Below are 12,754 nucleotides of genomic sequence, written 5' to 3'. Positions count from 1 at the left end.
AGGACAAGAATTCAGTCTTTCGGTCACATGGTGATGCTTTGCAGAGCAGCCACAGGTACAGATGCACTGAAGCTACTACGGCCCGGGGGCTGGCCCCAGTTCTTTCTGGAAGCCGGCCACATTTGTACATTTTTCACTACCTTACTAGATATGAACCACCACATCAAACCATTTAAAAGTCAGCATAGCACCGGACCAAGCCCATTCAAGATGCAACTCCGAGGAAGGCAGCGGGGTTTGGCTCGCCAGGGCCCACAGAAACACGGATTGTGACTAGAATCTGTCCACTCTGTAGCACCTTTAACAGTTCAGAGTTCAAGTAGAAGGAAGTAGCAGTATCTCATCTGACTTAGCCACCTGATTTTTCTCAGAGCAACAACTATATTCTTTCACCTGCTTCTGAGAAAACGGGAAAGGCATAATTTGAATTTAAAAGGGGTTGGGATTCTTATTTGGGGACTAATTCTTAGTGGTGGAGCCCGCTTCTCTCCTCCTCTGCACTCAGTAGAGTGCAAGCAGCTCAGGAGGAAGGGGTCTTGCGTACTTGAACCCGTGCTTTGTTTTATACTTACTAGCTCTGTTTTTCCATCAGGTTCCAGGCCAGAATCACACTGCACAGTTTTAACCCAAATACACAGCTAAGGACATGCTGCTTCCTAGATTACTAACTGCAAAGAAAAACACCTGCCTGCAACATACCTTCAGACCCATTTCTTCGTTTCGGTACTTCCTGAAATAGTCTGTTCAGGCTCTGGCCTGGATTCTCTGTTGAAAAACAAGTGTGGTAAGAACAAAACAATCAGGGGGATGGTGGTGTTGACGATATGGGCTGCGTGACATGAAATCTGAGCCACCTGTCACTATCGATCGGGCTCAGGGCTTCCTGTGCAACTCGGGGAGCTACTAGAAACTTCTGAGAGGCCCTTCCCTGGCTGACTGACCTCAGAGGCCATGGCTCTGCTGCAAAAGGAGATCAGACAGACCTATGGCCCGCGGCACCAATGCCACCAGGGGCAAACGGAGGGAGCACTGCCGCCAAGCAAATCGCCCACCAGCCCCCGGGACAAAGCTCACATTAATCATCCAAAGACAGTCAATTTCAGTTAACATTGCTATACAAAGCTCCATGTGCTTCGTGCAAATTGACACTTTTCATCTCTTTTCTGTTTATTTTGAGCCTAAATTTCAGGTTTTTCGAATGCATCTGGTAAGATTACCTCTATCACTGTTGATTTAGCAGAGTGATCCTCTGTTGTTAGAGAGGGAAGGAATTCCATCAATTAGGGACCAGACTGACTTTTTTATCTTTTTATGGAGGGTGGGATAGGGAGGGTGTTTTAATAAAACTTTCATGTTTTTAACTCAAGGGAGGTGTGTTTTGCTTATAACATAAAATAAATCACGAACAGAACCTAAACACTGGGAGACACTTGACCACAGGACACTCTCCCTTCTGTGCGGTGGGAAGAGAGGCCAGGTGGTTGGTATTCTCCCCATGGACTCAGCTCTGTGCGAGAATCAGCCCTGGCTACTGCTGCTGCTCTAACCTGGAGAGTACCCAAGGGCTCCTTCTCACGTGAGGCCAGCACCCAAGGCCCATCGGACCACCGGATACTAAACATGTCAGTAGTAACAACGGAAGTCCCCCAATTCCATACATAGTACTGAAATACTGAGTTTACTACGTGTGAGGTGCTAAGTGGGTTTCAGAGGCCAGATCTCTCAAATCTAATAGCTTTAGCTCATGCCAGTCGACCCTTGAACTCTGGAAATGGTAGAACTGAAGAGAACTTTACCTGATGTGATGCACAAATGTTTCATCACACACAGACATGCACACACAACTCTGACAGGCTCACATGTTGGCGGCAACCCATGAAAGTCTCTCACCTCTTTGTCTGCCTTGGATGCTGCGAAGAGCCAAGATGTTCTGCTCATCCGAGAGGAACTGCTTCATCTTGTGAAAAGGCTCCTTGCCGCGAACGGTCAGTTTATTCCATGGCTTGGGCCGGGCCAAAATCTCGCTCACAGACCCTTGAGACAGTCCCAAGACATAATGTCCGAAAATGCGCTGTCCGATATTGTGCTTGATCAACTGCTCTTTCACCTGCCGGGCGATTTCTGCAGTGTCTATCTCCTCGCCCTCGGAGACGCTCCCAGCACTTTCTGACTGGCTGGGAGACGGGGCCATGCCATTTACATCTGGGCTTTGTTGTAATGGACTTTGGGAAGATATGGAGTTTGTGCTGTATGGACCTGTTGAAAAAATCATGCTTGTGCTTCCTGCTTCCTGCATGGTCTTGGAGTAGAAGGACTGCATTAGCTGTCGTTGGAGGAGAGAGTTTAGTGCAAATTTTCCTGTAGAAGCCAGGGGTAGGCTGGGGCTTGCCAGGGATGAGCTGAAAAAGTCTTGAGTTAACCCCGCTGGTGAGAACTGGTGTGTACCATTAGTATTGGAAGCCTGCTCCCCCGTGTTGCGGGGCAACTGAGGAGGGGGCGCCGGCAAAGGTCCAGGACGCCGACTCTCAGGCTGGTCTTTCCCTTTTCTCCTGGCTGACCCTACAAGGAAGGGCAAACATAATGCATTATGGGGGATTCAAAAGGGAAAAAAAACCAAGACCAAAATGCAAAGTTTGCCCCACAAAAGGGAAAAAAAGTGCAGATTTTACAAGGGCCAATGAGGAGTGTTGGTTTGTTTTTCAATTGAATTTTTAAATCAGCCAAACGAGGCCCCCCGGAAACAAGCAACATGCATTTCATGTTTGCACCTTTCTTGTACGTTGCAGCCTGGAGAGTCCCCTTGACATAGGTTCAATCTCCTAAAGTGACAAGGAGCCGGTACCACACACAGTAAAGTTGACAAGTCGTGGGCCTCTGATCGGGCCTCTGGCATTCGAGCTATTACCAGGACGGCCCCACCTGAGGAGCAGCAAACACTGACATTTTGGGACCAACGGATTCTCTCACACCACTTGCTCTGAGGCGAATGTACCGCACTGAGTCCACTCGATCGAAGCCACGTACATTTTAAGAATGAAATATCATCGGAGCCCGAGACACTTAAACAGTTTACCAGCTGCCAAAACCAGAAGCAGTCAGTGACGCCACCACTTTGGGACGAGCAAAGAAAGGCTAAGGATGGGGGATGCGTTCCCAAGGAAAACCTGACAAAGGAAGAAAAGCTCCGCTGAGCCTGGAAGGGCAGGGCTACCCTGTCAGCAGCCCCAGAAACACCACAGAGAGAGGCCGCACAACTAGGAAAAGATCAGAAAGCCAACATCCTTCGAGTGTCCCTGCTGCGTCTCCTGCAACACTGGCTCTAACTGACCTCCGCAGACACCCTGCGGCCACACGCCTCACCCTGGCCGTCTTGAAGCAGGCGGGGAGGGGAGGAGAGGAGTAGTGAGGAGGACGAGGAAGAGACCAAACACTCATTAGTCAAGGTTCTCATCAACCGGTGATGTTCCCATCATGCATCGGCCCAGACTCACGGTTCACCTTCCTCTTCCTCGAGCCCTGGAAGGGCCCGAGCATGGCACACGAGACCCTGTCAACCTACCGCTGAGGTCGCTGTTGGAGATGCGCAGGGCGGCGTTCTCAGACTGCAGCGAGCGGTTCTTTTCCAGCAGCAACACCTCCAGGGGCTTGGATGTGTCCTGGGCGGGGCAGAAAGGGGCGCACTGTGGTAGGCCGCCCTCCCATGCCCCAGGCCCTGCAACCCCGTTCCTATGGCTTTTCACCCACCTCTCTGACTGTGACCAGTTACAGAAATGTGACTTCCCCCAAAGAGGTTCGACATGTGTAGAAAACACTCAAGTTCCTTTTCAAAAGAATTCATTTCAGTTGAAGTAATTTTTCTTCTAGACAACTATTCTCTATTCTGTCCCCAAATTCAAATGGTCTAAACTTATGCCTCATCTGGCAACAGGACTGTCTGTGGAGCCACACACCTGTCAGAAAATCACTGTAAAGGGCCAGCTGCCAAGTCAGCTACATTTGAGCATCAGGAGCAGATTCTATTAGATGACTTAAATTTTAAATGGCTACCAGGTTACCACATGCCACTGTCACCTTTCCTCTGTAGATAATAAAATTTCCTAAGGCAGCCCTTTTTGGGCTGATCTTTAACACAATCTGAATTTGTTTTTATTCAAGTTCTTAGTAGCATCTTATATCTCAATTTTACTTAAATTGAGTTACCAGTTTGGAAAACACTAGCTTTTCTTTTTAAATAAAAATAATTTGCATTAAAATTTGGTTATTAACCGTTCTTGAAGAATGACTGGTCAGCTGTAGGTGAGAGGTCTCAGAATATTTAGATGGTGAAGCTCTCCCCGGGATGACTGGTGACTGTGACCATGCTGACGTTCACAAACACTAAAAGCAAAGTGAGACCAAGTACCTGTGTCCCAGCTCCCTCGGACGGTGCAAATTCCATGGACTTCAGAATACTGCGAAGAGGAAGACAGGGCAGTTATTTCCTACTCACACCTTTGGTAACAACCATACTAATGAGCATCGGCAGCACAATCTACTGCTCTCCAGGAACGGAGGATCTGACAACTTTAACAACTTCCCTGGCAGCATTATAATCTGATAATGTCTCTAGAATAACTATTCAACTACCAGTTGGCCAGCAAAAGTTTCTTGCCCGGCATGTAAATCATTCCATATGGAATCACACCAGGTCTGTTCAGAGTATAATTTTAAAGTTGAACACAGACATAACATTGATGTAAGTGGAATGCATTTGTCAAGTGTAGTCGGAATGAAAGAGTTGGTTCAAGTAAGCTAGAGAGAGAAGCCTCAGCACCCCAGGGCTGCTGCCCTACACACTCACTTGGTCGCTGGCACCTAGGGACGGGGGAGTGGGCAAAGGCACGGCCCCACAGCTGGATGGCTCAAAAGCTGGCAGAGACCTTCTCTGCAGCCTCGGGCCAGGAAGGAGCACCATGGCAAAGGTGTGGGAGAGCAGATTAATTTCTCCTTTGTTCTCCTTATCACTGAAATCACATTAGTCTCTGGCGTGTTTCAACAAGCCTGAGAGCTGAGTGAGTTCAGGCGCCCAGATCTGCTGTTTCTAGCGTTCCTTTAGCGTGGACATTGCTTTTCTTCTGTGAGTCTATTGGGGAGGAAGGAGCAAGTGTGTCCATGTGGGTGCTTCCTCACACACAAGGAGGGAAGGAGAGCAGGCTGCACGCCCCAGGCACGGGCCACCTGGGTTCTCCCAGCATTCTCGAAGCCATGACTTTAGCCTCTGCCCTCTAAGCTCCATGGAAGTGTCACCAGGAGAGCATGGTGTGTAAACATGCCCAGGCCCTGGGAGACCACTTTCTGCCACAACCACTACGAGGTTCAGTAAGCATCTGACTGCTCTTAGTTTCTATATGGTTGTACCTTCACAGTGGCCCTTGTCATATATCATATAAACAAAACAGAATGAAGAGGAGCTAAAGGGGGAAAACGATGTAATTTTATTTCATAGCGGGCTACGGAAAATACTAAAGGAACTGGGCCCCATCACATCACACAGAAGCCTGGAATTTGTCCTTTCCTAATGGCATCACGTTGTTCACAACTATATTCTTGTCTGAGAGCTTCTTTAGGGTCATGTGAGATAAGACAGAGCCTCTAAGTTCCTACTAAAAACACCAGTGTCTCTTTGCAGTGTGTGGAGGGTGTTATAATGAGTAGGACACCCGAAACCATGTCAACACACTAAGTTAAAAAATAAAATGAAAACACCGGCATTTCTTCATTTAATCAACAGATATTTACCAACAACCTATTGTGCGCCCAACACTGGAGAATCCTCATCCTCATCCTCACGAACATTATGGGCTCTTTAAGAGAAGACAGAACCCAGGCAGCACGGGAAAGAGAAAACCTGTGGGGCCCGTGGCAGGAGACTCCATTGGGCTGGGGACAGGGTCTGCTTGCTGAGCACATACGAATTTGAAATGCGCCCTGAAGGAGCAGGATGTTTTACAGACCCCTGGGACAGAGATGGGAAGAAAATGTGAGCATGTGTCTGAAAAAAGCACTTGGATCACTAGGAGGGGGGAGGCCAAGGACACATTTTATCAGAAAAGCCACCGAGTCAGGAGGCTTTCGGATGCTGATGTTGCCGTGGGGGCTGCGGTGTGCAGAGGCAACAAAAGGGCGGCAGGAAGGTGGGCAGGGCGCTCTGGGAGGAGGGTGAGGGCCAGCTAGGTAGGCGGCGGACGGAGGGACCGACCAGGCACGTGTTGCAACCTGGAGTCGGGGAGCCTTGGTTCCTGGGAATGGAGGTGAGTTCAGAGTGGAGGTGTGGGACTGATCTCAGTGTGAGGGGGGCTTGGGGGGGGCTTCCACATCAGCTCCTCTGATTCAGCACTAGGGGATGGCACACATTTTCTTTTGATGTGGAAAGAGGAGGGAAAGGAAGAGAAGATTGGGATGGGAGGCAGGTAGAAAAGGTCAACTTGGTAAAAAATAAACATACATCCCTAAGTTGGAAACAGGGTGTGTGTGTGGGGGGGAGTAAAGGGCTTGAAGAAGCTGGAGTTGCAGAGAGGTTAGGGGTCATCCAAAGGTCCTAGCAGAGGCTGACTGGGGCTAGAGGGAGTGAGGCTGCAGAGGACTGAGCAGGGAACCTGGAGGCACCGCATCAGGGAGGCTGGAGGAGGTCACAACTGAGGGAAGGCTACTGGACATGGTGGGAGGCCTTCAGCAGGCTTTTCTAGCAAACCTGAGAATGGAATTAAGAGTACGAAGAGCAGCATGGTGAGTTGGCTGGTATATGCTTATTTTAAAAGGAGAAATTAAAAATGTCAGCAAGACAGAAGCTGATAGAACAGCAGGAAGAATAGGAAGAAGGCAGCCAGGGTCTAGGTGGCATGGTCAGCCTGGAGAGATGGAAGAAGCCAGGGCAGAATGAGTGATTTCGAGGCAAAGGAGAAGATGTGGGATATCTGTCTCCTCTGCAGGGCACAGCACCAGGTGTCTGCCGAGGGGCCAGGGCTCCATTGGGGACAGAAGAGGGCGCTGAGGATGTAGAAGAGTCCCTGGGGCAGCACAGAGCCCATAAGCAGCCATGGAGAGCACTGCTGCAGAACCCGGTTCACACACCACACTGCCTTCCTCGCAGGATTGACATCCTGGCCACGGAGGCGGGGGAAGCCTAGGGGAGGCTCTGCAAGGCCAGCCAGGAGGATAGGGAGGCAGCGTGCTCTGCGGGGGGCTGCCCATGAACTCCAGGCTGGGGAAGATCGGGAGCTCGGAGGATGCTAGAACTGGGGGACAAGTTAGGAACCAGACCCCAGGGGCTGCAGGAGGGCCAAGGGTTAGCGCCGGGGAAGGAGTTTGAGGCGGAGGGCCAGGCTGGGTGGTGGGGCCTGAGGAGGGAATGTCTAGGCGTGAGAATGTAAAAAGCATTAGCACTGAAGGGACAATACGCTTTCAAATGTTGCCTCTCTGATGGGGAACGGGAGGTTGGAAGAAAAAAGCCCTGGAATCTACACAACTGGGGAGTGTGAGGCCAGGTGTACTCTTTCAGTTGGAAAATGTTTTCCTGCCTTGCTCTGCTCTGCTTCTTTTTGGGGGAACTTACAGCTGAAAAACAAGCTCATATTTTGATATTTCTAAAGTGGTTCTGTGCATATTTTAAATGCACAGTTTTATAAAAAGTCCAAAGAATTCAGGCGCAGGCCTAAGTGCAAACACCTAGTGTTGGGCCGCCTAGGACATGGCCCTGTGGTTCAGCATCTGCCGAAGCCAAGAGCAAGGACCTGGCTGCCCCCTTGCTGCCATGGCGTTTTTTAGCAAATGTCCCCGCTGAGCTCTGGCCTGTCAGTGGCTGAGCTCTGGCCCGTCAGTGGCTGAGCTCTGGCCCGTCAGTGGCTGAGCTCTGGCCCGTCAGTGGCTGAGCTCTGGCCCGTCAGTGGCTGAGCTCTGGCCCGTCAGTGGCTGAGCTCTGGCCTGTCAGTGGCTGAGCTCTGGCCTGTCAGTGGCTGAGCTCTGGCCCGTCAGTGGCTGAGCTCTGGCCTGTCAGTGGCTGAGCTCTGGCCTGTCAGTGGCTGAGCTCTGGCCCGTCAGTGGCTGAGCTCTGGCCTGTCAGTGGCTGAGCTCTGGCCCGTCAGTGGCTGAGCTCTGGCCCGTCAGTGGCTGAGCTCTGGCCGGGCTGAGCTCTGGCCCGTCAGTGGCCGAGCTCTGGCCCGTCAGTGGCCGAGCTCTGGCCTGTCAGTGGCTGAGCTCTGGCCCGTCAGTGGCTGAGCTCTGGCCCGTCAGTGGCTGAGCTCTGGCCCGTCAGAGCTCTGGCCCGTCAGTGGCTGAGCTCTGGCCCGTCAGTGGCTGAGCTCTGGCCCGTCAGTGGCGGAGCTCTGGCCCGTCAGTGGCGGAGCTCTGGCCCGTCAGTGGCGGAGCTCTGGCCTGTCAGTGGCTGAGCAGGCATCTCCACACTTACTTCAGTTCTTTCTTCACCTCTTCATAGTCAGCCTGGCCTTTCAGTTTTTCTTCCAGTTGCTGAAAACACAGAGGAATTTTATTAGTGGCCATGTTGAAATAGGTTGATGGACTCTGCTATGAACTGAATGTTTGTGTCCTTCTTGTCCCCTTCCCAGCAGTGCAAATGTGGAGACCCTAACCCCCACTATGATGGTATCTGGAGATGGAGTCTTTGGGAGGTGATCAGGTCATGAGGGTGGAGCCCTCGTGAATGGGATTAGTGGCCTTGTAAAAGAGGCCCAGAGAGCTCCCTCACCTAGTCTACTCCTCCCTGTGAGGACAGAGCAAGAAGGTGGTCAGGGAGGGAGCTCTGACCAGACACCACGTTTGCCAGTGCCTTGATCTTGGACTTTCCAGCCTCCAAGCTGTGAGAAATGTTTATTGTTTACAAGTACCCCAGTCTCTGGTATACTGTTTTGGCAGCTCCACAGACTAACCAGATTTCTCCGACTACATTCCCTGTAAAACATCTAGCAGTCCCTAAGAAGGAACGCAAACATGTACAAGTGAAGTTGATAACGTGTGCCGTTGTCTTTTGTCCTTTACTCTCTGGTCTGGTGTGCACAGGTAGGTCAGCGGACACAGGCAGGCACACACACACAGAGCAATACAAGGCTGTAACAAAATTTGGAAAACAATTAAGGAAAAGGCCATTTTGTATGAATACCATGAAATAGCAAATAGAACTAAGAGAGCTCTCCTTGTACTTTAAAAGCAGCATGAGGCTTTTTACAAAGGATGTCCGGCTAGTTGATGCATACAGTCAACTGTCAACACCTTTGGTGGCAAACAAAAGACACAAGCCCCTTCGTTGTTGAGGTTGTCATCAGATAGGCATCAAGAAAAAGCATCTGGTCCTGGCTTGTTGGCTCAGTGATAGAGCGTCCGCCCACTGTATGAAGTCCCGGGTTTGATTCCCGGCCAGGGCACACAGGAGAAGCGACCATCTGCTTCTCCACCCTTCCCCCTCTTCCCTCCCTCTCTCTCTTTCTCTCTCTCTCTTCTCCTCCTGTAGCCATGGCCTGAATGGTTCAAGCAAGTTGGCCCTGGGCACTGAGGATGGCTCCATGGCCTTACCTCAGGCACTGATATGGCTCAGCTGCCAAGCAATGGAGCAGTGGTGCCAGATGGGCAGAGCATTGCCCCCTACTGGGCTTGTTGGGGGGGGGATCCAGGTTGGGGTGCATGCAGGAGTCTGTCTCCCTGCCTCCCGCTTCACTAAAAAAAAGCATCTGTAGGGGATCTTAGGAGTGAAGGCCCATTCAGCAGGGTGGTCACTGGTTTCCCTGACAGTTCTGAGTCCTGTGGGGAGGGCCCTCTGAGGGTGCCCTGGCCAGCAGGGCCACAGCGGACCCTGCTGAGAGGCTCCGGTTCTGGCTCTGGCCAGGGGCCCAGGAGAACGACAGCACATTTCCCAGGTGGGATGATGCTCTAATATGCTCCACCAAAGTCTTTGTGCTCATGAGGCATTCATGTGGCTGTCTCTGCACAGAGCTCTGTGGGGCTTTCTTGCCAAGAAGCACCTTCGGCGTCAAGTGATCAGCAGAGCTGCTCCCCTCCATGAAGGTGTTTTGGACTAGTTTGTTTTTTTTCTCCCACAAAGGACTTCTGTAGGGGAAATAAGCCAGTTTAATAGAAATAAAGCACAAAGACCCAGCCTGGGGTGAGGGGTTCTAATGATCTAGCAAGCTTCCCAGCCAGGGGTGAACAAATCCCAGTGCCTGAATCAGAGCCCCTTCTCATCAACATGGCTTCCAGGTGCCTTCTGCTTGACCAGCCACAACTCCAATCCAGTTTAAAGCCAACTGAGAACATCCTAGCGTTGAGGGAGGAGATGCTCATCTGGCCATCAGCTTGGACATTGACCTGAATCCCTCCCTGCTTACTGTTTCAAGAATTCAAGTGCACTGTAAACAAAATTCATTTAGTCCATCTTTTCTATTGCATTTGTTGGCAGTTTTGTGTATTTTCTGTTGCATAAAATTGCGCTGCCCTAGTTCCTTTTTAAGACTTCTTGCCAATGTTATGTATTATAATGGTTTCTCAGCCATAATCAAACGGGGTAGCACGCACTCATTTTCCGACAAAAGATTCTCAGAAGGTGCTCATGAAAAAGTGATGATTTCATTCTTCTCCCTGTAGTAGAATAGCAGGAAGCACTAACGTGCCAGCCCTCCCTCACAAAAGATTACCCAGCGCTGCTGGGACATAGAAACACCTTTCAGACTGAGGCTTTCACTGATGCCGGGTACGAAACACACATAAAACTTGGTCATGTTCAGAGATTGGGAGAAAGACAGGGAGAAAGGCAGTGAGAGGGGGAAATACAGCATCCTTTAGAACCAGCATGGCATTGAACTTGGAGTCACTTCTGTCCCTCAGAAGCTGGGTGACTTTGGACATGTTAATAAACTTGTCAATTGTAAAATGGGAAGGCAGCAATTATCTTAAAGGGCTGAGCTAAATGGCACTAGCAGGGAGATGGTGCAGATGTTGGCACTGTGGGCCCTTGGAGGTGGGCCAGCCTCACTACCTAGGTCCCAGTCCAGTTCCCCGAGGGCACAGTTGCAGGTTTTTTTTTGCAGACCCGAGGTCGGCCCCCACAGGCTTTGTGACTTGAGTCTGTAATTTGGTTGGATAGAGGTATTCACTGAGAACTAAATAGCTTCCACTGAAATTTCTGCCATCTACTTGGAGGCATCATCTAATTAAGAGCCCAAGACCACGCCGTAAAGCTCTGACGTGGTCCCTGGCTTGTTGAGCGGACAAATGGATGGAGGCCTGACAAAGCTTGTCCTGACCTGTTAGTGCCTTTAGCCCATCCTCACAGAAGTCTCTGCAGAGTGCCATGAAGCGTAAGGCGCGGGGCTGAACACTGGCCTCTGATAGCTGAGGACGCCTGTCATGGGAAAAAAGGCCATGCGTCTTCAGCTAGGTTCTTTGACCGGAAACTTCTTGCTGGGTACCTGGAAGGTCTACTTTCAAAGACTCAATCTGGAAAGGACAACAGGTGCTCCAGTCTGTTGTTCTCACTGGACAAAGACGCTTGTCAGGTGGGCCCAATTCTATGCTTGGTTCTGCACCCCACTATCTTACTTAGTTGTTGTAACACCCCACAGAGACATCTATCTATCTGTCCACAGAAAGGAAAAGACTCACAGTTCTGCCATCAGACCTCAGAGCCACCCTGCCTGTCTGCAGCAATCCCAGGAAGAAGTGGGAGGCTGGGGTGCTGAGGCCAGGCCAGTGCCTGCTGCAAGCCTGCACTCTGAGCCGGACAGGTTGGACGTGGCCCCTTAGGTGCAGGGTGACCTTCAACAAGACACTCAGCGTTTTGAGGCCTTAGTCTGTTCATCTATAAATGGGCAAAATGGTGCATACAGCACAGTGCTTCTGAGAGGATTAAATGAAATAATGCCTATTACATGCTTAGAGTAGTGTCTGGCACATGGTAGAGCACCCGTAGTTGTGATTACTATTGTCACCCCAGTTATTACTACTTTGTCCTTGGTGGGCGGTACCGAAGATGACTTGCAGCAGACACTGGCCTGCCCTCAGCACACGGGGCTTTCACTTCCTCCTGGGATCGTTTCTGAAGAGACTCTGTGGTTCTGAATCCAGGGGCTCTGTTGTGAAGTTCTCTGTATCCCAGTTTGTCATTCCAGCGTCCCCACTGTTCTGCGGCAGAGGCACGGAGGAGGAACACAGACTCCTGGGGCAGTTCTGGCTCTTCAGTGCTGACGGCAGGAAAGGCAGCCTCGTATCCAGAGCCATGAATGCAGAGTTTGGAAACAAGATTACCTCCCTGAAAAGGTTCTTATTTAAGGAACACACACGGGCTTTACACAGACGGGTGAGAAGCAGTCAAGTGTCTGAAACAGGTTGCTAGGCCAGTTCTGGCCTGAGTGTGACCTTGGGTGGTGGGCTGAGCCTGCTGTCCCTCATGCTCCTCATCTGGAAAATGGGGAGGGTTTTCAAATACCAGGGTGAGGAAATGCAGGGCAAGCAAGTGCAGCCTGCCACATGCCTCTCAAACGTGACTGCTTCATAATATAGCTCACATACATTTAATAATAGAGAGCATACACAGGAAATTAGTAAGTGCTCATCAAATGTTTCCTGAATTATCTATATGAGTTCTTTTTTTTTTTTTTACAGGGACAGAAAGAGAGTCAGAGGGATGGATAGATAAGGACAGACAGACAGGAGTGGAGAGAGATGAGAAGCATCAATCATCAGTTTTTCATTGCGACACCTTAGCTGTTCATTG

The 12,754-nt window shown here is 50.5% G+C and overlaps 1 protein-coding gene across 6 annotated transcripts in view; it reads right to left on the bottom strand.

Annotated features, from left to right (window-relative positions):
* CUX1 (cut like homeobox 1) overlaps nucleotides 1–12,754 on the bottom strand; it is a 375,210-nt gene that overhangs the window by 72,747 nt on the left and 289,709 nt on the right. For 3 of the 6 annotated variants that reach the window (XM_066382339.1, XM_066382340.1, XM_066382344.1), the window contains exons 12-16: nucleotides 8,444–8,502; nucleotides 4,403–4,451; nucleotides 3,560–3,656; nucleotides 1,891–2,559; nucleotides 700–765 (exon numbers count right to left, since the gene is read on the bottom strand). In XM_066382339.1, coding sequence (XP_066238436.1) covers nucleotides 700–765; nucleotides 1,891–2,559; nucleotides 3,560–3,656; nucleotides 4,403–4,451; nucleotides 8,444–8,502 — 940 coding nt within the window. The remainder of the gene's footprint in view (nucleotides 1–699; nucleotides 766–1,890; nucleotides 2,560–3,559; nucleotides 3,657–4,402; nucleotides 4,452–8,443; nucleotides 8,503–12,754) is intronic. The other 3 variants (XM_066382343.1, XM_066382342.1, XM_066382341.1) reach the window with 2 other exon arrangements.

Source organism: Saccopteryx leptura, chromosome 4, assembly GCF_036850995.1.
Source record: "Saccopteryx leptura isolate mSacLep1 chromosome 4, mSacLep1_pri_phased_curated, whole genome shotgun sequence".
NCBI classification, from domain to species: domain Eukaryota; kingdom Metazoa; phylum Chordata; class Mammalia; order Chiroptera; family Emballonuridae; genus Saccopteryx; species Saccopteryx leptura.
This window is presented reverse-complemented; position numbering and strand designations above follow the sequence as displayed.